General features: G+C 44.9%; 1 protein-coding gene across 4 annotated transcripts in view; it reads right to left on the bottom strand.

The window, feature by feature from the left end:
- Positions 1-25,474, bottom strand: part of LOC113434286 (peroxidasin homolog) — a 99,390-nt gene that overhangs the window by 25,536 nt on the left and 48,380 nt on the right. For 3 of the 4 annotated variants that reach the window (XR_015742671.1, XM_087928873.1, XM_026697357.2), the window contains exons 2-9: positions 19,922-19,993; positions 15,824-15,895; positions 14,601-14,672; positions 11,590-11,661; positions 9,937-10,008; positions 7,278-7,447; positions 3,424-3,541; positions 717-886 (exon numbers count right to left, since the gene is read on the bottom strand). Coding sequence is in view for 3 of the 4 variants with exons in the window: in XM_087928873.1 (XP_087784999.1) it covers positions 717-886; positions 3,424-3,541; positions 7,278-7,447; positions 9,937-10,008; positions 11,590-11,661; positions 14,601-14,672; positions 15,824-15,895; positions 19,922-19,993 (818 nt within the window). In the remaining variant the exon portion in view is untranslated. Of the gene's footprint in view, positions 1-716; positions 938-3,423; positions 3,542-7,277; positions 7,448-9,936; positions 10,009-11,589; positions 11,662-14,600; positions 14,673-15,823; positions 15,896-19,921; positions 19,994-25,474 lie in introns of those variants that run through there. The other variant, XM_087928874.1, reaches the window with a different exon arrangement.

Below are 25,474 nucleotides of genomic sequence, written 5' to 3'. Positions count from 1 at the left end.
AATGGGAGGCAGAGAATAACTCTTTTTATTATTCTTATTATTCTTTGTCTTATTGACAAACCAAATAAAATAAATAAATAGAATAATTGGGGGCAGGGCTAGTCAGAGGTGGGATTTGCCAGTTCTCTGAACTATTCAAAATTTCTGCTACTGGTTCTCCAGAACTGGTCAGAACCTGCTGAATTCATCACCTCGGACTCAAAGGCCATGTTGGTTCTTTAAAATTATCCCGAAGGCCACAGTGAGTCTTTGGCAGAGAAGGATTGAACAGGGGTATCCAGAATGAGGGGGTCAAAATAGCCAAGGGGCCAATCACAATGTGTGCAATCAAACCCACACTCCATTTCAAAAATTCATCATTAATTGATTTGAGGGTGCCGTTGTGATTGCCCTCTTGGATTTCTTAAGCAGCCCCTCACGGATGAGCCCGAGACAAAGTTCTCCAGATGTTTCTCCTTCCCAAAGTTCTCCTTGCCACGTCATTCACTCACTCATTCACTCATTTGCATTTTATGGGATGGCAAAGCCCACTCACAACGTCGGTGTGTTTGCAAACTTTCCCAAATTGGTCCTGCTTCATCAGTCAGTACAGGTAAGACAGGTCAGACGCTACTACCTTTCATGGCCCCCTCCTAAAACCAGCACAAAAAGATTATCCATCTGATTCCTATAGGCCCTAGGGGGAAAAAGATCTTCGTTTATTTGGAGGACATTACAAGGAACGCCGAAGTAGCGCAGGGCAACCTCAGGGGTCTTCGCTTCGCCCACAATGTTCTTGGCCAGGCACTGATAGATTCCCCTGTCAGATTCTTTAGTGTCTTGGATCATCAATGTGCCATCCTGTAGCAGGTTCAGCCGCCCATCGTCCTTCATGTCAATCTCGTTGCTGTAATGCAAAAAAAGGGAAGATGGCAGCCAGCTTCATTCCTCCTTTGATCTAGGGAAGGATTGGACCACAACCAGTGTTGCTCCTAGATAACAAACAATCCAAACTATCTCTGCGTCATGCCCCCATGATTCTATGGGGGAAGAGGAGCTGGAACCTGAACCAACACAGATTGAGGGGGTGGCTTGGTTGGAAAATGGGGAAGGGCAGGGCCAGTCAGGCCAGGGGCTTTCAGGATTAGGACAGCTTTTAGACAGGGAGGAACGGGACAGGATGAACGTGAAAGACAGAGCTCAGGCAAGAAGCAAGGACCATCCCCTCCTGATCCGAGAGCACGGAGAGTGAAGAGAAGGAGAGAACAGTGCAGACTGAGCCGGCTACTCGGGAGAAGAGCGTCCCGCCCCTCTTCACAAGGCACACCTGGGAAATGAGGCTTAAGGAGATGCCGTGGGGGGAGGCATTTGTCAGGGACAAACTCTGAGTTCCTGAAGTGTTGCGTGCTGACATTTGAGCTTTCTTGGAATCCTTGCACCCTTTCTGGCTTTCTGGACTGATTACCTGGATCCTTTGCTTCCTGAATTCCTTGATTTACCCTGCTGGATTTATTACTGTGCAACCATGGTGTACCCAGTGCTGGGCTGGACTATTTGCAGCCAGAGGCTGTTTGAGAGGTTTGTGTGTGTGTGGGGGAAGTTGTCATCACTTTGCTCTGGGACTTGCCAGAAATGTGGGAGTGTTGGGGAAAATTTGGAGCAATAAAGGGGCGGTTTGAACTGCCAGCTGCTTGTGTTGTCTTTGTGTCATGCCTGGGTCATCACACTCTACCTGAGGTGGGGAAAAGGGTTGCTGTCAAATTATCCAACGGTGACCTATGGTCACCTTAATCAGCATGAGCCAAGACAATTTAAGACTGTCAAACAAGTGCACAAACTCCGGAGTATAAGTAGCCCTTGACTTACGACCACAATTAGCACGAGAAGTTCCACTGCCAAGCAAGGCAGGGGTTAAATGGATCGTGCCCGATTTTGCAACCTCTTTGTCGGCAGATCTTGAATAATGTCAGGTGAGGCTCCATTCAAAATCCAAGAAAGACACTCTAAGACTCCATTGTTATAGAGAAAAGGACTTTTACTGGGAATCAAGTGGTAGCATCAAAAGAATTCTAGATCTGATCTGTGAAAATCACATACACAAATTTATGGCGACCTTCCCACCCCCACTAGTTCAAACTGGCCATCCGATCTGTGATGTGTATGTCATGTGGGGCATCTTCAGGTAGTGTTTCAGACATCTGGCTGGCCAGGACGGTTGGCCTTGGCCCACTTAGATAAGAAGTTACAGTTGTGCAGTAAGCAAGTGTGAAAGTTTTAACATTCACCATCTCAAGCCTCCAGCACTCTTCCACTTTCCACGAAGCCCAATTAATTTTCCCTCCCCCCATTTCTATGGCAGCTGGAAAGACAACCAGAAGAAGGGTTCTCGAAGGCTGACGCAGTCATTAAATGAATCCCTGCGGTTGTCAAGTGTGGGTTGTTAAGTGAATCCAGCTTCCCCGATTGACTGTGCTTGTTGGAAGCCAGCTGGGAAGGACACGTCAATCGACTGTGTAAAGGTATGTGTGAGAAAGACCTTGAGGGAGTGAGCAAAGAGATGCTGCCAAGGGAATGATCAGATAAGAGACAGCACAGCTTGCAGCTGAATAATGGGCCAGGTTAGAAGCTCAGAAGAGACTTTCCCTAGTAACTCAGGCTGTAAAGGAGACCAAGAAGGAGGATTCCACTTTCACACAGGCAAGATTCTGTCAATGTAGCTTAACAATTCAGTAGAACAAATGCATCTGGTTGTGATTTCTATCTGCTTTACCCTGCGAAGTTGACACCAATCTTGTAACTCTGAAAGTATAATCCTCCCACCGCTTTACATCTCAAGAAACTAGGGAGGATCTCTATTGAGCCTCTTGCCCTATCATCTGTGGGCTATGCCAGGGGTCCCCAACCACCGGGCCGCGGACCGGTACCGGTCCGTGGAACATTTCCTACTGGGCTGCCAGTTTGCTGGGCGCCGCCATCTTGTTTGACGAGAAAGTGCTTCCGGGTGAGCTTTTCCAGTTGGAAAGCAGCGTTTGGGTGCTGAAAGAATCCTCGCGCCTTAGTTTCATCGAAGGGGGAGGGCTTGGAACGAAACTAAGGCGCGAGGATTCTTTCAGCACCCAAGGCAAGGCAAGCTGAGCGACCGTTCCGAAGCGAAGCCCATCAACAAAGGTACAAAGGAGGAGTTGAAGGTGGTGGGGAGAAGCGGGGGACGGCTGGCTGGCCGGTCGCTCGGCTCGCCTTGCCTTGTCATGCGTGCTGATGCCGGTACCGGGCCGCGGATCATTTTGTGATGCTGGTGCCGGGCCGTGGCACAAAAAAGGTTGGGGGCCACTGGGCTACGCTATCTCTTTTCTGACCTTTCCCTTGGTATTGTCTCTTGGCTCCATCTTCCAAGATCTTTCTGACACAGACTGGCACGCTGCTTCTGCCATCTTGCTTACTTACTTGTTGTGAAGCCAGATAATCTTAGGTTTCGGATTTCCCTCTGCCCGGCAGATGAAATAGACGGTGTTGCCCAGGGTAACATCGATATCTTGCGGTTTGGTTGTGATGCGAGGACTCTCTGAAACGGACAAACAAGAAGGTGGTTCTTCAAAGGCTGAAGGACCCCCTACATGACTCTGGTGTTTCAGTGAATGTTCCTAACTGCCTCTTCTTGAGCCAAAATTCAGATTGACTCCTTAAGGCCCTTAGGGTGGTACATTAAACTGAGCTTAAATTGAGCTCTGATCTGATCCAGATCGGATTTAATTCAGCTCCTATATTAATTTTCTGTAGCCAGCTTCTGCTCAGGAAGTATATCAGAATTGGAAGGGACCTTGGAGGTCTTCTAGTCCAACCCTCTGGCTCAAGCAGGAGACGCTATACCATTTCAGACAAATGTCTGTCCAAACTCTTCTTAAAAATCTCCACAACTTCTGGTGGCAAGCAGTTCCATAGATTAATTATTCTGTTGGGAAATTTCTCTTTAGTTCTAGGCTGGTTCTCTCCTTGACTGATTCCTGTCCTTTGCTTCTGGTCCTGCCTTCAGGTGCTTTGGAGAATAGCTTGACTCCCTCTTCTTTGGGGCAGCCCCTGAGATACTGGAAGGCTGCTATCATGTCTCATTCGACTAGACATACCCACTTCCTGCAACTGTTCTTCATATGTTTTCGCCTCCAGCCCCCTAATCATCTTTCTCGCTCTTCTCGGCACTCTTTCTAGAGTCTCAATATCTTTTATTATATCCTGGCAACCAACACTGGATGCAAATATTCCAAGTATGGTCTTACTAAGGCATTATAAAGAATAGCATTTCACAAGAATGAAAAGGGATTCAAAAGAATAAGAACTGAATTCTTAAAGTTTGCTGTAAATTTTCTGTGACATTTATGAGTAAATAAAATTGATGCATGTGATTTGACAGGATGGCTCAAGAAAAAAATTGACAAGTCCACCAGGTCAGAGGTTTGGGCTGTATTCTGGATATGTGTTTGTATTACAGGTGGTCCTTGACTTACCATCATTTTTAGTGACTGTTTGAAGTTACAATAGCTTTGAAAAAAGTATTTTTTTTTTTTGCTTGTAACAAGCCCAGTAAATGGGGAAGCCAGATTCTTTTAACAACCGTGTTACTAATTTTAACAACTGCAGTGATTCACTTAACAACTGTAGTAAGAAAGATCTTGCTTTAGGTTTGAACTTCTCAAGTTACAAGTCCTCGAGGCTGGGGTGAGCTGCAATTCTACTTGTCCTTTTCTTGAATTATCCTGGGTTGAATTGTCCTGTGGCAAGTTGGTTATGGTGAATTTTCCTGGGGTGAGTTGTCTGAGGTGATTTGGCCAGGGTGTGATGGCCAGGGTGAGTTGTCCCATTCCGTAGACCGACAGCCCCCTAACTCACTTATATAAATATCAGGAGGAGGGAGAGGGCAGGCATTTGTTCATTTCTGAAGGCAAGCCGTTCCATTGCCTAACAGTGAGAAGAATGAACCAGTGGAAGAGCTTGCTTTTAGAAGTTGTGGGTACTTCAAAGAGACTGGACTGCCAATTATCTAAAATGCTACAGGGTCTCCTGCTTGAGGAGGGGGGCTGGACTAGAAGACCTCTAGTTTTCCATATTCCTATTCTATTCTGTTCTGTTCTGTTCCGTTCCGTTCCATTCCATTATTCTGCTCTACTCCATTCCATTCCCATTCCATATTTTCTATTCTATTCTATTCTATTCTATTCTATTCTATTCTATTCTATTCTATTCTATTCTATTCTATTCTATTCTATTCTATTCTGTTCTATTCTGTTCCATTCTATTCTATTCTATTCTATTCTATTCTATTCTATTCTATTCTATTCTATTCCATTCCATTCCATTCCATTCCATTCCATTCCTTTTCATTCCATTCCTTTCCTTTCCTTTCCATTCCATATTTTCTATTCTATTCTATTCTATTCTATTCTATTCTATTCTATTCTATTCCATTCCATTCCATTCCATTCCATTCCATTCCATTCCATTCCATTCCATTTTCATTCCATTCCTTTCCTTTCCTTTCCATATTTTCTATTCTATTCTATTCTATTCTATTCTATTCTATTCTATTCTATTCTATTCTATTCTATTCTATTCTATTCTATTCTATTCTATTCTATTCTATTCCATTCCATTCCATTCTATTCCATTCCATTCCTTTTCATTCCATTCCTTTCCTTTCCTTTCCATATTTTCTATTCTATTCCATTCCATTCCCTTAACTTGCAAGGTTCTGTTATTGCAGCCAATCTCAATAAAAGTTAGTTTTGGCTTCCTAGGCAATTGATTTCCCCAGTCTGATCCACCTGGCGTAGCTGACATCAGTCTTGTAAGAACCATAACTTTTCTCTAGATGGCGCTGTTTCCCAACAATTATTCTACTCTCACTTGTTCCAGAGTCAGCCATTCAATAAGAGGAGCCTATGTGGGCCCAGAAAGTGCTAATTAAGGGTCAGAGTCAGCCAAGTGTCTGAACCCAGCCCAGAAACCGAGGTCAATATCTTTGCTGATTCGCTTAACGGCTTCCAGAGATTGTTGAGATATGAATCGAGACAGATAGTCCTTGATTTATGACCACAATTAGGATCAGAATTCCTGTTACAAAGCAAGATGGTTGTTAAGTGAGTCACACCCTATTTTACATCCTTTTTTTGCCATGGTTAAGAGAAATACTGCAATTGTTAAGCAAATCACACAGTCGTTGTGTGAATCCAGCATCCCGCACGGACTTGGCCTGCCGGAAGCTGGCTGGGAAGGTCACATGACCCCAGGACGTTGCAATCGTTATAAATACATGCCAGTTGCCAAATGTCTGAATTTTGACCACGTGATCATGGGGATGCTGGGGTGGTTATTAAGTGTGAAGGTCAATCATAAGTCATATTTTTCAGGGCTATTGTCACTCTGAACTGTCACTAAGTGAATGTGTAAATCAATAATTATCTGTGGGGTCTTTGGTGCTCTCTGAACGTGCTTATTTTCTTGCAGACCTTTCATTACCCAAATAGGTAACATCATCAGTGCTAAAAGGGAAAGGAGGAGGAGGACTGTGGACTCTCTCTCTCTCTCTGAATGTGCTTGTTTTCTTGCAGACCTTTCATTACCAAACTAGGTAACAACATCAGTGCTTGTAAGGAGTGCAGTTATCTGTACAGTCAGAGGGATACAATCAAGATCAAGTGAGGTACTAATACCACTCTATAAAGCTTTAGTAAGACCACACCTAGAGTATTGCATCGAGTTTTGGTCACCACATTATAAAAAAGATGTTGAGACTCTAGAAAAAGAACAGAGAAGAGCAACCAGAATGATTAGGAGACTGGAGGCTCAAACATATGAAGAACAGTTACAGGAACTGGGCTCGGCTAGTCTAGGGAAGAGAAGGACCAGAGGAGACAGGATAGCAGTCTTCCAATACTTGAGGGGCTGCCACAGAGAGGAAGAAGGGGTCAAGCTATTTTCTAAAGCACCTAAAGGCCAGACAAGGAACAATGGATGGAAACTGAACAAGGAGAGATTTAACCTGGAAATAAAGAGAAACTTTCTGACAGTGAGAACAATCAACCAATGGAACAGAAGTTGCCCTCGGAAGTTGTGGGAGCTTCATCACTTGAGACTTTCAAGAAGAGATTGGACTGCCATTTGTCAGAAATGGTGTAGGGTCTCCCGCACGGACGTCGGGTTGGACTAGATGACCTACAAGATCCCTTCCAACTCTGCGTATCTGTTATCTTATCAGTCTGGAAAAATAAGTGAATAAAATAGATAATGGATCGGATGGTATCACTCACCACAGTTGAATTCTCGGGTGGTCAAGGTGATGACCGAACGACCGAACAACTCAGGTGGGCTCTCACAAGTGGCAGCCGCTTGCGTGTTGCCCTGTATGGTGTATTTCCTCAGCAGCTCTGCCAGCCACATCAGGTCACAGTCACAGAGCAAAGCATTGGAATCCAGCCGTCTGGGAGGAACCAGAAAGAAAAAAGAGAGAAAAAGAGTTGACTTTATGAGTTTAACAGTCCTTCCTGTTTAACCACAGATACAGGAATGTCGTCTGCCAGACAAGCTAAGAGTAAGCTACAGGCCAGTCAGGGAAACACCAAGGCCACTCCCACCAACACTGTTAGGGCAAGCCACTACTAGTACACTACTAGTAAAATGAGAGCAAACCCCACTTCCTACTAGCACTGATGAAGTTATGTAGTTGGGTTATGAAACATCTACAAGAAAACCCAGCTCAGAGAAGAGTTCCTTCCAACTCTGTTATTTTACGAATTCTCTTCACTAGACTAGCCATGCCCAGTTCCTGTAACGGTTCATCATTCATTTATTTCCCCAATATGTTCTTCTCCTTGGGGGGGAAAAAAGCATTCCAAATTTCCATATCTTTCTTCATGAAATCAAAACAAATAGCTGTGGGGGGGGGAAAGGACAAAATTGGCACAGCGCTAGTCGTCTGATCAATGGCTGGATCAGATTGTTTGAGATAGTCTATGTTTCTCTGCAATTAGTCTCTTAGGACGTTGCCTGCACAAATATTTATTTTTAAACAATCCTCTGAGGCAAACATGCCATTTTCTGCTCTTTTTATTAAAGCACAATTCTTTTCCAAATCCAAAAAGCGTTTCAAAGAGGATTTGGCTAAGCAGCCACACAGCTCAACCAGCAACGTGTTTCCACATCAGAGTTTATATAGATTGCTTCACGGATCAAGCTGGATCACGTAAACAAATGAGGAGGAATGTCCTTTTGAACAGCTGAAGGGTCTGACACAAGATCACGTTTTATATGCTTCCTAATATGAGGCTTACAGATAGTCCTCGATTTATGACTGAAATAGAGCCCACAATGTCCATCCTAAGTCATGATGGTCATAAGCTGAGGCAGCCACATGTTTGACTTAGTTTTATGATTTTTTTGTGGTGGTTTTGAAGCAAACAGCACAGTCATAAAGCGAATATGGTGGTCATTAAATAAATCAGTGCATGCCAAGGGGTGGGGGGGGTAGGTGGAAAAAATGGCCAGTTTCCAGCAAAAAAACATCGCAAATCCTGTCATGCGACCGCAGAATGCTGCAACCGACCATCAAGGTGAGCTGGTTGCCAAGCAACCAAAATATGGTCATGTGACCATGGGGACAGGTACTGTCATTGGAACTCCGGAATTGGGTGATATAAGTATCTTTTTTTGAGGTGGGGGGAGTCCATTGTAACTTTGAACGGCCATTAATGACTGATGAGGACTAAGTCAGGACTATTATAACTTAATCATTCATATTTCGTATTTGTTGGATAATCATTAGGGGCGTGTGAGTTCAGTTTCAGTCTGGGGAATTCTGGGAGTTGAAGTCCACACAGGTTCACGTGTGTGGACTTCATCGAAGACATGATAGCAGAATTCCAGTATTTTAGGGGCTGCCCCAAAGAAGAAGGGGTCAAACTTATCTTCCAAAGCACAAGAAGGCAAGAGTAGAAGCAATGGATGGGAATTAATTAAGGAGAGAAGCAACCTGGCATCGAGGTGAAACTTCCTAACAGTGAGGACAATTAACCGGTGGAACAGCTTGCCACCAGAAGTTGTAGGTGCTCTAACCCTGGAGGTTTTTAAGAAGAGACTGGACTGTCACTTGACTGAAATGATATAGGGTCTCCTGTTTGAGCAGCGGGCTGGACTAGAAGACCTCCAAGGCCCCTTCCAGCTCTATTCTGATTCTGATTAAAGTTGCCAAGATAGAGAAACAGATATTTTTTTCTTGCCTCTGTTATACATTGAGTAAAAAATATAGGGCTCATTGTGACCTTCTTATAACCTCAAGGAGCAAAATCCAGCAGCCTCAAACGGGCACTTCTCCTGAACAAAATAATGTTATTTTCCAACTGTCCAACTCAGATCAGGGGGTGAGAACACTTAAGAAAGGTTTGTTGGAAAAGGACAAGGAGATACCCAATGACCTGTTTTTTTGGGAGGTGGATGGCCAGTCATATTTATTGAGGACCAAACCACCGGATTGCTGAAGAAGGATTTGTCCTGGTCCTTAGATTAGAAAAACAAAACAGGATTTCCTGTACAGGCAGTCCTCAACTTACAGCCATTCATTTAGTGACTGTTTGAACTGCACTGGGAAAAAAACGTGACCCCGTTTCACACTTATGACTATTGCAGCATCCCCAATGGTCACGTGCTCAAAATTCAGATGCTTGGTAACTGACTCGTATTTATGATGGTTACATTGTCCCGGGACCACGCGATCACCTTTTGCGACTCTCTGACAATCAAAGTCAATAGGGAAGCCAGATTCACTTAACAACCATGTTACTAACTGAAGCATTCACCGTGGCCAAGAAAGGAAATGAAATGGGGTAAAACTTACTTCGCCCCTTCCTTGCCTGAGGATAGAAATTTTGCGAGTCGTAAGTGGAAGGCTGCCTATAAGGCGTGCTGTCTACTTACAGGCGTTTGAGAGATTCGAGTTGGGCCATAGCTCCTGGCTGGATCTGTGAAATTCGGTTGTTGTTCAAAAATCTGTGTTGGAGACAACAAAGAGAACGTGCTTGAGTGACCATCAAAGACTTGGGAATTGAAGGTAGGCCCACGTAGGTGAGTGTTTATCATTGGTCGGTCTTCTCAAGGGGTGGGATTCTACCAGTTCACACCTATTCACTAGAACTGGTTGTTAACATTCTAAGCAGTTCAGAGAACCGGTTGTTAGAAGAAATTACTGGCCTAATCCTGTAAGGAAGGCAGGAAGGAAACATTCTGGTGTTGCTTACAGAAACTGCCTCTCCATTAACCCTTATTACCTTCTTGGCAGGACTAGACTTCCTGTCTCAGGAACTTCTCTGGAGTTTTTTTCCCCTCCTTTGCTGGTACTTTACTTGTGTGGAGTGACCATTCAAAGTTACAATGGCACTGAAAAAAGTGACTTACGGCCATTTTTCACACTTATGACTATTGCAGCATCCCCTCAATCATGAGAGGCCAGGCGAGGAGATGCGTGCCTCAATGTGAATGATATTGAGTTGGCCACGCCCAGCCAGTCACATGACCACCAAGCCATGCCTACCAACTAAGCCACACTCACAGAACCGGTTGTTAAAAAAAATTGAATCCCACCCCTGGTCTTCTCTAACCACGATCTCAAACTATGTACGGAGCTCTGACATTAATGCTGCAAAACGTTCTCACAATAGTGGCTCCTACATACAAAAACAACAAATGAAGTGCAGAGGTTGTCTTGGGATTCCAAGCTTCTCCAAAAGAGAAGAAGGTCAAAGAACACCAGGCACACCCAGAAGAAGAGGGAAAGGCAACATCAAAGGACGCACCAAAGCAGCATCAATTAACAATGGTTGAGGTTGCCAGAAGATCACAAACCAGAATTCTGTATCTCCCTCAACAGGAGCGGGAGGGGTGGGGGAAGAAGAAGAGGAGGAGGAGAAGGAAGAAAAAACAGGAAGGAAGAAGGAACAGGAGGAAGAAAAGGAAGAGGAGGAGGAAGAAGAAGAGGAGGAAGAAAAGGAGAAAGAGGAAGAGAAGAAGGGAAAAGGAAGGTAGAAGGAAAGGAGGAGGAGGAGGGAGAAGAGACAAGGAGGAAGGAAGAAGGAAGAGGAAGAAGAAAAGAAACAGGAAGAGAAGAAGGAAAAAGAAAGATAGGAGGAGGACGGAGAAGAGGAGAAATAAGAGGAAGAAGAGGATGAGGAAAGAGAAAACTTGCTCCTGTTCCAAGCTGACCCCAAAATGGTCTCGGCTGCAGAAGGGCTATGAAAGATCCTGGGCTTATGGGCGATCCTGAAGTGGTACCACCACCATTAACAGAAAGTCCCTTACACCTATGGTTGTAAAATAAGAACCACACTGTGGTTTATTCCATTTTTGGCACTGTGGGCTGTATGAAACTAAAGCTTCCTGTTGTAAAATATTATTCCAATCCAGTTGGTTGGGCTTTACTGTATAAATCATTATTCATAATCTAGATTTCAGGGCACCTGGTGAACCCAGTGCCACCGGCTGCCTTGTTGAAAATCAGAATCCCTTTGGAGTCTACATGAAATACGGATGAGGAAAAGTTACTCCCAATTTGATGTCCATCACCTCACGACTTACAGTCTTTCCAGCTTGGGGAGGTCATTAAAAGTTCCCACTTCCAAACTTTCCAGGTTGTTAAAATGCAGGTAGCTGGTATGAAAAGGGATAAAAACAAGGAATCAAAAGAGGTAAGTCATTTCCAAAGTTAAATATATTAAACCGCAAGCTATTTATTTATTTACATTTCATCTTTCTTAACCACCCCTCTCCCTCGGTGTGGGGATCTGGAGTGGTGTATAATATATAGATAGTCCTCGAGTTACAACAGTTCATTTAGTGACCATTTGAAGTTGCAACGGCGCTGAAAATGTATGACCGTTTTCACACTTTTTAAAAATCGTTGCAGCATCCCCAAGAGTCCCGTGAACAAAATTCGGCCATTTGGCAACTGGCTCCTCTTTACAACGGTTGCAATATCCCAGGGTCAAGTGATCCCGTTTTGTGATCTTCCGATAAGCAAAGTCAATGGAGAAGCCAGATTCACTCAACAACGGTGCTGCTAACTGAATAATTCGCTTAACAACTGTGACAAGAAAGGTCGTAAAATGGGGCAAAATTCACTTAATAGTTGTCTCACTTAGCAACAGTAATTTTGGGCTCAGCTATGGTTGTAAGTCAAGGACTACTTGTATATGGTGGGTTGGAAACTTAGTTGGCAACAAGAGAGTCAGAAATTCAAAGTTTTCTCTATTGGCGTAAGAATTACTTCCTCAAAACAACTTCTCCCTCACGTTGCTACTACAGACCCTGGGAAAAAAAATACCAGTTGTTATCCAGCCTGCAATAACAAGTACAGACTTATTCTTTCTCTCCTTCCCTGTTGCCTGGTTATCCTGGACAGACGCTTCGATTCCAACCCAATTGTTTAGTTTGTCTAGCCAGGAATGTAACACATTCAGCACTCTGGAGTTTTCTCAACCCTCCCGATGCATTTTGACATGTGGTAAAGTATTTTAAATGGGATGAGACCGAGTAGAATGACTATTCATTGCACGTTGAGTTGGATATGTGCAGGGGTGGGATTTAAAATTTTTCAGCAGCCATTTCTCTGCCCGGTTGCTGGCTGGGTGTGGCTTAGTTGGCCTCCTGCACCATGGCGGCCGGGGGGAGGCGGCTTTGTTGCCTCTGGGAGAGCAAAAATGGCCTCCCCAGGCTCCAGAGGCCCCGTGGAAGCCTGAAATGGATCTACTTCTGGCCTTCACAAACTTCCGGGAGGCCCATTTCCCCACTCCTCAGGCTCTGGGGGCTCTCGGGAGGCCTGAAACAGGCCCGTTTCCGGCCTTCCAGAAGGCCCGTTTTTCACACTCCCCGAGCCTCTGCACAGGCCCTGCACTCTCCTGGGAAACAAAACAGGCCGCGTGGAATGGCGGGGCGGGGTCAGCGGGGCGAGCCAGTTGTTGTAACTACCCGTTCGGCGAACCAGATGTAAAATTAGCATCCGGTTCATGCGAACTGGTGTGAACCGGTTAGCAGCCCACCCCTGGATATGTGATAAGAGAGCTGCAGAGCCTGACTCACAAAAGGGTGGAGGGATTAAGGGAAAACAGCGAGATCGGTGCAAGCATTTTTCCAGAATCTGATCATAGTCCAAAAAGATATTTGAGGCTCCCATTCAGCGGCTCAGTTTTTACAAGATGGATTTAAGCAAAGGGAAGGAGAGGCTTTTTAAGATCCAAAAAAGAGCTTTTAGGAATCAAAAGCTGTTCCTACAACCGAAACCCCAAATAACAGAATAGAATAAGAGAGTTGGAAGGCACCTCAGTTGTTAAGGGAATCCGGCTTCCCCACTGACTCATTGAAGGTCGCAAAAGGGTCGCAAACATCACTCCAGGACACTGCAACCGTCATAAATACGAGCCGGTTGCCAAGCATCCAAATTTTGATCACATGACCACGGGGATGCTGCAACGGTCGTAAGTGGGAAAAAGGGTCCTAAGTCCCTTTTTTTCAGTGCGGCATAACTTTGAACGGTCGCTAAATGAATTTAACAGTCGCTAAATGGTTGTAAGATGAGAATTACCTGTAGATATTTATAAGTACATTTAAACCGGGGTGGGCTTCAAAAATTTTGGCAAAGGGTTCTCTGCTCGGTGGCTGGGTGGGCGTGGCCTAGTTAGCCTCCTGCACCATGGTGGGGGAGGGGCATCTTTGCCCTCCCCAGGCTCCGGAGGCTTTCCTTGCGCCTCCGGGAGGGTGAAAACGGCCTCCCCAGGCTCCGGAGGCGCTCTGGAACCTGGAAACGGGCCTATTTCCGGCCTTCCCAAACTTCCGGGAGGCCTGTTTTCCGCCCTCCCTGAGCCTCCGCCCGCATCCTGCACTTCTCTGCATCCAAAACGGGCTGTGTCCTGGGAGGGGCGGGGTGGGGTGGGTGGGGCCAGCCACGAGTGGGATTTGGAGGGTTCTCCAAACTGCACATAATGTTAGTTACAATGAACAGTTGCAGGAACTGGGCCTGGCTAGTCTAGGGAAGAGAAGAACCAGGGGAGACACGATAGCGGTCTTCCAATATTTGAGGGGCTGCTACAGAGAGGAGGAAGGGGTCAAGCTATTTTCTAAAGGCCAGACAAGGAACAATGGGTGGAAACTGAACAAGGAGAGATTTAACCTGGAAATAAGGAGAAACTTTCTGACAGTGAGAATAATCAACCCATGGAACAGAAGTTGCCTTCAGAAGTTGTGGGAGCGCCATCAGTTGAGACTTTCAAGAAGAGATTGGACTGCCATTTGTCAGAAATGGTGTAGGGTCTCCCGCTTGGCTGGGGGGGTTGGACTAAATGACCTACAAGGTCCCTTCCAACTCTGATTATCTGTAATCTGTTTTATCTTCTTGCAACTAACTCTTGCCAAGACCCACACGGTCATCTTGGCAAGCCAAATAGGGTTTTTTTTTTAAGAACAACTTGCATTTGTAATTTTTGGGAGGGAGGGAGGCAGGCAGGAGAGGTGGGGGTTTTGCATGGCTAAAATCCAGAGTGGAAATTCCACCGGTCTCTGTGCAATTTCTAACCAAAAGTTTGGCCCCAACTTACAGCTGTTCCAGAGAGTGCAGCCCCTTGAAAGCCTGACTCTGGATGCTTTGGATTTCATTCTTGTAAAGGTAACTTGGAAAAGAGAGAGAAAGAGAAAAAAATTAGGAAGAATTAGGATGGGGAAATCTTTGGCAGCGTAAACAACATTGTCTGGGTGTATGCAAGTCTTTTAATAACAAGCAAAATAACTCAAAGCTCATGCGCCATTATACATGTAATTCTCGACTTATGACCAATAGCTTAGCAAACGTTCGATGTTCCTACGGCCATTGGCAGTCACGTGGCTGTTTTACGACTGCCAAAAACTGGCATATACTTCCCGTGTTCAGCAAAACCACCAGCCTATAACAAACCACTGCAGTCTTTGCTTAAGGACCACTGAGAAAAAGGGGTCGGTCCTATATATGTGTGGTCCACTTTACTGCCGTCACAACTTACAACTGTGATGGCAGGCTCCATTAGAGTCTTAAGACAAGGACTACAACATCTGAGATAGCAATAGCACTTAGACTTATAATTTAATACCTATGGAGTATGCTTTTAATCATGCATTTGGGTGTGAAGGTTAGGTTGAACAAACACGCTATACTAGAATATATATTTTGAGCCTTTTGAGTTAGTCTTGACTCCTCCTGACTGCCTAGACCAGTTTGTTTATTTATTTTTATCCCAACTTTATAAATAACTCAGGGCAGCAAACAGGCTTAATACTCCTTCCTCCTTCTATTCCCCCCCCAACAACAACCCTGTGAGGTGGGTTGGGCTGAGTGAGAGTAACTGGCCCAAAGTCACTCAGCTCGCTTTCCTGCCTAAGGTGGAACTAATACTCACCATCACTTGGGGTTTGGCCCAAAGTCACCCAGCCAGCTTCCATGTCTAAGGTGGAACTAGAACTCACAGTCTCCTAGTGACTGGCTCAAAGTCATCCATGTGGTTTTCATGTCTAAGGTGGAACTAGAACTCACAGTCTCCTAGTGACTGGCTCAAGTCACCCATGTGGTTTTCATGTCTAAGGTAGAACTAGAACTCACAGTCTCCTAGTGACTGGCTCAAGTCACCCATGTGGTTTTCATGTCTAAGGCAGAACTAGAACTCACAGTCTCCTGATAATTGGCCCAGTTGGTTTGGGAATTCTGGGACTTGGTCCACTCATCTTAAAGCTACCACGTTTGAGAAACATTGGCTTAGAGAGTCTCAAAAGCTGTGGAAAGGTCAATACTCACAGGTATTTCAACTTCTTAAGCCCTTCAAAGGAGTTTTGCGCTATGTGCTTCAGTAAGTTGTTGTTCAAAAGCCTGGAAGCGGGCAAAAGAGACAGATTAAAGCAATGGATGAATCCATTATCTGGAGATTTCCAGCCGAGTTCTGATGTTTTCCTCGTGAACCGATTATCATCCATTGCTCATCCGAGGATTATTCGGAGACTTCAGAAGTAACACAATCAACTGTGAGAACCCAGCAGATTGGTGGATATTTAACACCCCCACGCACCCCCAATTTACTGGGAATAGAAGGAAAAAAAAATCAAGAGGTTTGTGAAAATCTCTTCACCTCCTGGAGGAAAAACAGGATTTAAATCTTAACAAAACCGCTGCAGTTAAGTCTGGAATTAACTCCACCCATCAGGCAGCATAGCTCTAGGCCACCTGGCAGGGATGTGGCCTGTGGAGTCCTTGGTGGCCTCTGAGCTTGGTTGCCTTCAGACATTCTATTACCCAACTAGGTAACGTCATCGGTGCTAGAAGGGAGTGGGGTTTGCTCTTTCGTAGTTTTACACATCCTTTCCGCCAGCCAACACCCAGATGAGCAGGGATTAACATCAGACGAAGAATCGGGCAGAAAACAATACCCTAGTCAAGGAACACCAAGGAGGAAGCCACAGCCTTAACCAAGAATGCCACGGCAAGTTGCTGCATGCAAACATTCCCTTCTAGCACTGATGCCGTTACCTAGGTTGGGTGATGAAATGTCTGCTCAAAAGACAACCAAGCTCAGAGAGCACCCCTTCCTCCTCCTCCTCCTCCCCACAATCCAGGGGTGGGATTCTACCAGTTCGGACCGGTTCCATAGAACCGGTGGTTATGATTCTGCGCAGTTTGGAGAACCGGCAAATCGTGGTCCCCTCCCCTCCCCGCCCAGTCAGAGCTGAAGTTTCCACAATCTGCAACTTTTAGAATAGAACGGAATTCTTTATTGGCCAAGTGTGACTTGACACACAAGGAATTTGTCTTGGTGCAAATGCTCTCAGTGTACATAAAAGAAAAGATACATTTGTCAAGAGTGAAGAATCATCAGGTACAACACTTAATGATAGTCATGGGGTACAAAAGAATAGAATAGAATGGAATGGAATGGAATAGAATAGAATAGAATTAGAATAGAATAGAATGGGATAGGATAGGATAGGATAGGATAGGATAGGATAGGATAGGATAGGATAGGATAGGACAGGACGGAAGAGAACAGAATTCTTTATTGGCCAAGTGTGATTGGGCACACGAGGAATTTGTCTTGGTGTAAATGCTCTCAGTGTACATAAAAGAGAAGATACATTCATCAAGAGTCAAGAATCATAAGGTCCAACACTTAATAATCATCATAGGGTATAATAAGCAATCAAATCATACTACGAAACAGTCAATATAAACCGTAAGGATACCAGCAACAAAGTCACAGTCATATAATCACAAGTGGGCGGGGATGGATGATAAGGAGTGGTGAGATTAATAGATTAGTAGTACACACTTTATGAATAGTTGGACAGTGTTGAGGGAATTATTTGTTTTGCAGAATAATGGCGTTCAGGGAAAAAAAATGTTCTTGTGTCTAGTTGTTCTGGTGTGCAGTGCTCTATAGTGTCGTCTTGAGGGTAGGAGTTGAAACACTTTATGTCCGGGATGTGAGGGGTTTGTAAATATTTTCACAGCCCTAAATATTTTCACAGTCTCATGCAGTATACAGGTCCTTGATGGAAGGCAGGTGGGTAGTAATGGTTTTTTTTTTTTTCTGCAGTCCTAATTACCCTCTGAAGTCTGTGTCTGTCCTGTTGGGTTGAAGAACCAAACCAGACCGTTATAGAGGTGCAGATAACAGACTCAATAATTCCTCTGTAGGACTGGATCAGCAGCTCCTTCATGAGAGTTTGTTTTAGGTCTCCACTTGAAACATCTGCTGATGGTTGCCATGGCCTCCATAAACAGCACCGGTCAAACACATCTGGACAAGCGGCCAAAAGATTTGGCTGTCTGTATTTTGGCTCTGGGGAGAACAAGCTGTGGTCTGTTTCCACGGAATGATTTGCGTCCAGCAGCATCTGTCGACATCGCCAAGGTTTGCAAAGCAGAGTTGGTGATAAGCTGCTTGGCTAAACGTTTTGGCCTGGATTTCCTTGAACCAATCCAGTTTTTTTTTTCCTTTTCTCACTTTCCTCAGTTCTAATCAGGCTTGGATCCTGGGGTTGGAATCTTCTCCTTTTTCCTTTTTGTAAAAAATAATTTGCTTGGCTGTATTTTGCTGCTTCAGAAAAAATCATGTCGGTGCATCGGTAGGAAAAGGAACCTGGAACTTCCATCCTATGTCGTGACGGCAATAAGCGAGGCGCCCTCAAAACAAACTTGTCTTTACAGCATTTTTGCAATGGTCATTAAGCGAGCATGGGACTTGTTAAGCAAATCCATTGGCTGGGTGGTTTTTTTTTTTGCTAGAAAACAGAAATCCACTTCTTTTGGCGCTGGCAGTGTAGCACATATTGCGCTGTTTCTTTGAGCTGTTCTATGTTTGGACTGATGTTAGCTTTGATAAGTGTCTATCCACCACGTTCTTTGTTGATGTGGTTTCCTTTGACTACTAACTCTTCCCAACACAAATTGCTTTCTCTGGTGGATTTGATACAGCCAAAGAAAGTGAGACACAGTTTCGTGATTTTGCCTTCTAGTGAGTATCGGGTGCTGTGTGCTCCGATGCTTACTTGTTAGTCATTTTTATTGTCCAAGGCTGAAGGCGACTAGTGTTTTTTGTTTCAATTTATATATGTATGTGTTGTGACTGGAAGGATCCATCCTGCTGGGAGTTTTGACTCTGATGACTCTGACGATGGAAGGTTGGAGCCTGCTGTGAATGTGGAGTCTGAATTATCAGAGGACACAGACGTGAGCCAGGAGGATGAGAGATTGTCGCAGAGACAATCCTCCCCAGAACCTTCGACTTCGTTCATGCCAGCATATGATCAACAAAATGAGACAGAAGTTTCCAGCGAGGAAACTGACAGATCGTGGATTGACGCCAGAACTAGAAGAACCAGGAAATGTCAATCTGAAGGGAGGCGTCAGGACAAACATTGATTGGAGAGACTGACACGCCTATCCAGGTGATTTAAAGAGGCGTGCTGACTCTCAAGCTTTGCTTGGAAGCAAAGTGTTTGATGAGTCGGAAGAATACATTTGAAGTGGCCTTGTGAGTTATGGACAATTCTGATTAGCCTGACAGGTTCCGGGAAGTCTGCCAAGGACTGGAAAACTGTGCTAATTTAACCCTTTTGAATCCGGTTTTGTTTCTGCTTGAATATTTTGAATTCTGAAACCTTGTCTTCTCATCTATGAATATAGGTGAGACATAACATGTATGTATGTGCACCTTCATAGCCCTATCGGTTCTAATACAGGGAAATATTTGTAGCTCAGGACTGAGATGACGGATCCTTTTGTTAGCACTGATGACGTTATTTAGTTTGAGTAATGAAACGTCTGCAAGAAAACAACTAAGTTCAGAGAGCACCAAGGACCCCCACGGTCCTCTTCCTCCTCCTCCTCTCTGAAAATCCCACTCTATTCTACCATTGATGATGTTCCTAGTTGGGTAATAAAACGTCTGTAAGAAAACAGCCAAGCTCAGGGGGCACCAAGGGCCTTTCTTGATTTGGCCCTCTGGAACAGTCCTCTGTCCTACATAAAACAAGCCTTCCTAGAAACCCATGTTTTAGAATAGAAAGTTGGAAGGCGCCTCTGAGCTCCCGAAGCGCAACTCATGAGCTATGACCTCCTGGAATGCAGTAAAATGCAGGTCTTTCCAAACAAAACAGAGCAGGTAGTTCTGCTCGCTCATCCTGAGCCAACAAATCAAGCTACCTTGAAACTCATCCAGCAGACCGTGACTTAACTTAAGCATCGTGCCCCAGCCAAGAAAATCAAAACGGTTCATAGCTCAGTGGGGTGATTTCTGTGAGGTTAGGCCAAAAAAACAAACCAACCCACAGCTTGTGGCTTTCCACCAGTCCATTTTAGGTAAGGTGGGGAGAAATGAGAAGGGAGCGCACGAGAACTTACAGCGTGTCAAGATTCTTCAGATTCCTGAAGACACCTGGCTCGATGCTTTTGATGCGGTTGAAACGCAAATCCCTGGAAAGAATGAGAAAAGAGGTTAGTCCATCCCCCCCGTGCGTGCTTGGCTCCCCGCCCCGCCCCAAATCATCATGATAATTGACTTTTTCGTAGGTCTGTAGGTCTAAGAAGCTCAGCTAACAATTGCACGCCTCTGTCTTATTCCCCTAAGGCCATGATGGCAAACCTATGGCCACAGGTGGGACGCAGAGCCATTTGTGTGGGCATGCGAGTCCCAGCCAAACTTAACGGCATTGCGCAGGCGCACGCCATTTGATTTTCGGCCTGTTTGAGGCCGTTTTCGCCCTCCCAGAGACTCAAGGAAGCCTCTGCAGCCTCAGAAGGCTGAAAAATGGGCATTCTAGAAATACCAGAAGTACCGAAACAGGCCCGTTTTTCGGCCTCCCGAGGCTGCAAAGGCTTCCCTTGAGCCTCCAGGAAGATGAGAACGGCCTCCCTCCGGGCTCCAGAGGCCCTCTGGAGGCTAAAAACAGGCACTTCTGGTATTTCCGGAAGGCCTGTTTTTTGGTCTCCCGAGGATGCAGAGGTTTCCCTCAAGCCTCCAGGAGGGTGAAAACAGCCTCATACAGGCTGAAAATCAGCTGGGAGGCACGTGCATGCACAGTGCAGGTAAGGAGTCGGGGCGGGGGTGTTGCGCACGCATGTGCAGGGGGTTGGGGCACATTGCCTTGTGGGTGTTGGCACGTGTGCATGCGCTTTCGGCACACCACAACAAAAAGGTTCGCCGTCACTGCCTAAGGCACCCACTTTCATAGATTACACACAGCTCTGGTGCTATATAATATCTAGAGCTTTTCCAGGTGTTCTTGACGGATGAGCAAATTTCAATCCATGCAATATGATTGTGCAGGCCATCCTACAATCTGGGTGTCTATTTTAACTTGGCATTCCAAGCGCCTCTGAGTTAGAGCCTAAAGCGTTTATAAAAATTCTTGATGGAAATAAAAGTCAGCACCACCGCGACGTCTTAAATGGAAGCAGGAATCGCCTGCAGGTAAATGCAAAACCACCTATTAGAAAGAGAAGAATTCCTTCTGCATTTCCTCAAGCAACAACATGAGATTGCAAAGCTCTGGAAGCGTGTTTTTTTAAAAAAAAAAAAATAAGTAGGGAATTTCAGGACTAGGCATTTTTTAAAACACATACTTTTCTGTCAAACTGGAGGAGAACTTGTAAAAGGGGGAAAGAACAGGATGACAGCACTAGGATAGTGTTTGTCTATTGGCAACTTGAAAACTTTTGGACTTCAGCTCCCAGAATTCTCCATGCTGCCTGGGGAATTCTGGGGGCTGAAGTCCACAGATTTTAAATTTGCGAAGGTTAAGAAACACTGCAGTAGATTCCATACTGAGCAGGGAGAAAACTTCCAAATCTATAAAGCCATGGATTTGTCTGGCAGGCCTGAAATGGATTTTTGCATCCAAGGTTCTTATTTCAGAACAAGGAAAATGTGAGCTGAAAACTCATCTGTATCCAGCTGTATTTCTTCCCAAAATTAATGAGTCATGGACAATTCGATCTCTTTTCTTTCTGGAGGCATACAGTATATGGCAAAACAGAAGTGAAGTGGAATCCTAATGCAATCCTTGGCTGCATAAACAGAGGGATAGCATCGAGATCATACGAAGAATTAGCATTGCTTTATAACAAACTTAGTAAGATCACATTGGAAATACTGCATCCAGTTTTGGTCACCACATTATAAAAAAGATGTTGAGACTCTGGAAAGAGTGCAGACAAGACCAACTAAGATGGCAAAGGGCAGAGGTGGTATTCAGCAGGTTCTGACCACTTCTGGAGAACCGGTAGCAGAAATTTTGTGTAGTTCGGAGAACCGGCAAATACCACCTGACTGAAGATTTTATAGCATCCTTCCAGGGGTGGGATGCTATCGGTTCTGCCCGGCTCTGTAGAACCTGTAGCTCTGAAGAACAGCAGACACAGAACCGGTTCTGTGTCTGCTGCTCTTTGGCCCACCCACCCACCTGGGCTCTTACTTGACCTTTATTTCCTGCTTTTTCAACTTCAGCTGCTTTGTGTGGCACAGCTGAGGCTGAAAAATCAGTAAAAAAGGCTTTTTTCAAAAGCTGTGCACCAGCGCAGTGCTTATCAGCTGCCCAGAAAGCATCTAAGTATGGTATATAAAATCATACATTGCAACGTCCTGCCTGTCAATGAATACTTCAGCTTCAACCATAACAACACAAGAGCAAACAACAGATACAAACTCAAGGTTAACCGCACCAAACTTGATTGCAGGAAATGCGACTTCAGCAACAGAGTGGTCGACATCTGGAATACTCCACCTGACTCTGTGGTTTCTTCCCCAAACCCCAAAAACTTTAACCTTAGACTGTCTACTATTGACCTCACCCCTTTCCTAAGAGGTCTGTAGGAGGCGTACATAAGCGCACCAACGTGCCTACCGTCCCTGTCCTATAGTTTCTTTTTTTTATTCGTATCCATTTCATGTATTCATAACTATGTATATACTTATACCTATTATCTTGTAAGGTGATTGACAAATCTAAATAAATGAATAAAAATAAAAAAACTTTCTTTTTATTTCATGCACGCACAGCGTAAGTACTGAACCGGTAGTAACACCGATTGAATCCCGTATCCTTCTCCTGCCACACCCACTGAGCCACGCCCACAGAACCGGTAGTAAAAACAAATTGAATCCCACCACTGGCTAAGGGTCTGGAGACTAAAACATAGGAAGAACGGTTGCAAGATTTGGGAATGATTAGTCCAGACTCTAAAGAAATGAAGGCCTAGGGAATGACAAGACAGCAGTCTTCCAGTATTTGAGGGGCTGCCACAAAGAAGTGGAGAGTCAACCTATTCTTTGAAACACTAAAAGGAAAAACAAGTAACAATGGGTGGAAACTAATGAAGGAGAGAAGCAATCTAGAACTAAGGAGAAATTTCCTGACACTTAGAACAATTGACCAGTGGAACAACTTGCCTCCAGAAGTTGTGAATGCTCCAACACTGGAAGTTTTTAAGGAGAGACTGGACAACCATTTCTCTGAAATAGCACATAAGGTCTCCTGCTTGGACAGGGGTTGGACTAGGAGACCTTCAAGGTCCCTTCCAACTCTATTATCATGTGTTCTGTTTTCTAAAGTGAGATCCTGAAAACATTTCAGAGGAAGCACAAAGAACAGTAAGCTGGTAGGATAAAGATAGTGTAGGAAGTCCTTATTTAGTGACCACACTTGGGACCAGCAATTTGGTCATTAAACAAAGCACCTGATAAGTAAAATGAATTTCTGATCTTTTTTTTTCCAGCTTTCCATTCTTTTACAGACCTGCAAAGGTCGTGAAAGAGTAGACTGGTTGCAAAGTTGCTTTTTCATCGCTAGCTGCGAACTGTCGCTAAACGAGACAGTCACTAAATGACTACAGTGTAGTCCTTGGGTTATAAAGGCAATTTCTGATATCCCAATCTTCGTCACTAAGTGATTGTGGTCCTATCACGTGACCACATCGTTTAGTGACAGCAATCCCACACAGTTCCAGTTGCTGTCGTAACTCCAGGGCCACACAAGTCATTAAACAGGAAAAGGTTGGTGGGAGCAGGGGTGGGATTTGACTGGTTCAGACCAGTGCTATAGAACTGGTTGTTATGATTCTGTGCAGTTCAGAGAACCGGGAAATCGTGGCCCTGGCTGGGCCTGCCCCTCTCCGCCCAGTTGACTGCATTCTTCCCTGCCCAATCGCTCCTTAAATTATTTCTTTCCCCCTCCCCTCCCAATGATCAGCTGTTCTGACAATCAGCTGTGCCGGGATCCCCCTCACTGTTGTTGAAAGGCTGGAAGAATGCCTTTCTTCTGAGGATTCGGTTTTCCTGCTGGGAGAGCTCTGGTGCAAGGATACGGACAACTGCTTGAAAGCTGGATCTTTTTATTTTTCAGGAAGGCGAGAGATAGCAAGAAGTCTGCGTTCCTGGGGCTAGCTAGCTTTGTATAATAAACCCCTGATTTTTATACTTTTTTTCTCCTTTTGTGTGTGTGTGCGCTTGTGTTTGTATTTCTTAATGTTTTAAACCCTGTCAGGGGTTGTCTTCATTTCCGCCGGAGGGTAAACTCCGCGGGGTGCAGAAGGCAAACTTTGCGGGTTGCTTTGATTGGATTATCGGTTTCGTCCTAATCTTTTTTAGCTTAATGTTTTCTTATATTTGTTTTGTGGCAATCTCCTGTCTGTCTCCTTTGCAATATATTTTTGTGTTTTTTGTCTGTTTGTTTTGCTGATTTGGCATGTCTTGTGTTTGTAAGGGTTTTCTTTTCTTGTTTCCTTAGTTTTCTTAATTATTTGGGCTTTTGTCTAAGGGGGTCTTTAATACCTTTTATTTGATTTCTTTTCCTACGCAAGTTTGTTTTATGGCTGGCTTGATGTTCCCTTTGGGCTCTTCCTCCTTGGGTGACACCACTGTCCTCGTGAACTTGCCTTTCCACACTGTCGTACTGCTTTGCCCAAGAGGCTCTCCTGAGGCCCAGGAAGGCGAAAAATGGAGGGGGGGCACACACCCCCTCCATTTTTTGCCTTCCTGGGCCCCATGGAAGCTTCCTGGGAGCAAAAACACCTCCCCAGAAGGCCCCAAAATGGAGCATAGGGGAGGTTCCTGCATGCCCCCCCCAAGGCTCCATTTTTTTTTCATTCCTAGGCCTCAGAGAAGCCTTCTGGGAGCAAAAACGCCCCCCCCCAGGAGGCTCCCCTGAGGCCCAGAAGGCCCCACAATGGGGGAGGAGAAGGGGGTTGCTGCAAAAAAGAAGCCATGCCCCCCCAGTCACATGGCCACGCCCACCTAGCCACACCCACAGAACTGTCTGTTACAAAATTTGAATCCCACTCCTGGGTGGGAGCCCCCAGGCAAGCTCACTGATTGGTGCACAGGTGCCATAGGCAGGTGGCTTTAGAGCATGGACAGGCGAACAGGTTCCACACTGGAGTAAGGGGATTCTGACAGCAAGTCGGTTTGGAGCACTACTGGGTGAAAAAATGTTGATTAGGAGTAACTTCTGACTTCCTACTGGCTTTCCCGTTGATTTTGCTTGTGGAAGCCTGCAGGAAACATTGGAAATTGTGACCGCGTGAATGCAAATTGTGGAAAAATTGTAATAATTAAGCAGGCACCAAGTCCCCGGATCACGATTATCTGACCAGTGAGACCATTGTAAAAGCTGGTTGTAAATTCCACTCGTTCCATACCATTGTAACTTTGAACTGTCACTGAATGAGTGATCATAACTCAAGGACTCTCTGTGCCTGTATTAAAATAGGATTAATGGACACCATCACCCAAATACAGAAGTTGCGCTACATCCGGGTAGATTTGCCAAGTGAAACATTGATGACTGGAAATAAATATTCCCAGGGCCCAGTTGGATTATATACGGTACATCCTAAGCTGCATTCTTGTTAATGCAATTAACCTGATTATCGAATAAACTCATTTTCTAGGTTTGGACA

The sequence above is a fragment of the Pseudonaja textilis genome, chromosome 3 (assembly GCF_049901715.1).
Source record: "Pseudonaja textilis isolate UNSWEBS1 chromosome 3, rPseTex1.2, whole genome shotgun sequence".
Lineage (NCBI taxonomy): Eukaryota > Metazoa > Chordata > Lepidosauria > Squamata > Elapidae > Pseudonaja > Pseudonaja textilis.
This window is presented reverse-complemented; position numbering and strand designations above follow the sequence as displayed.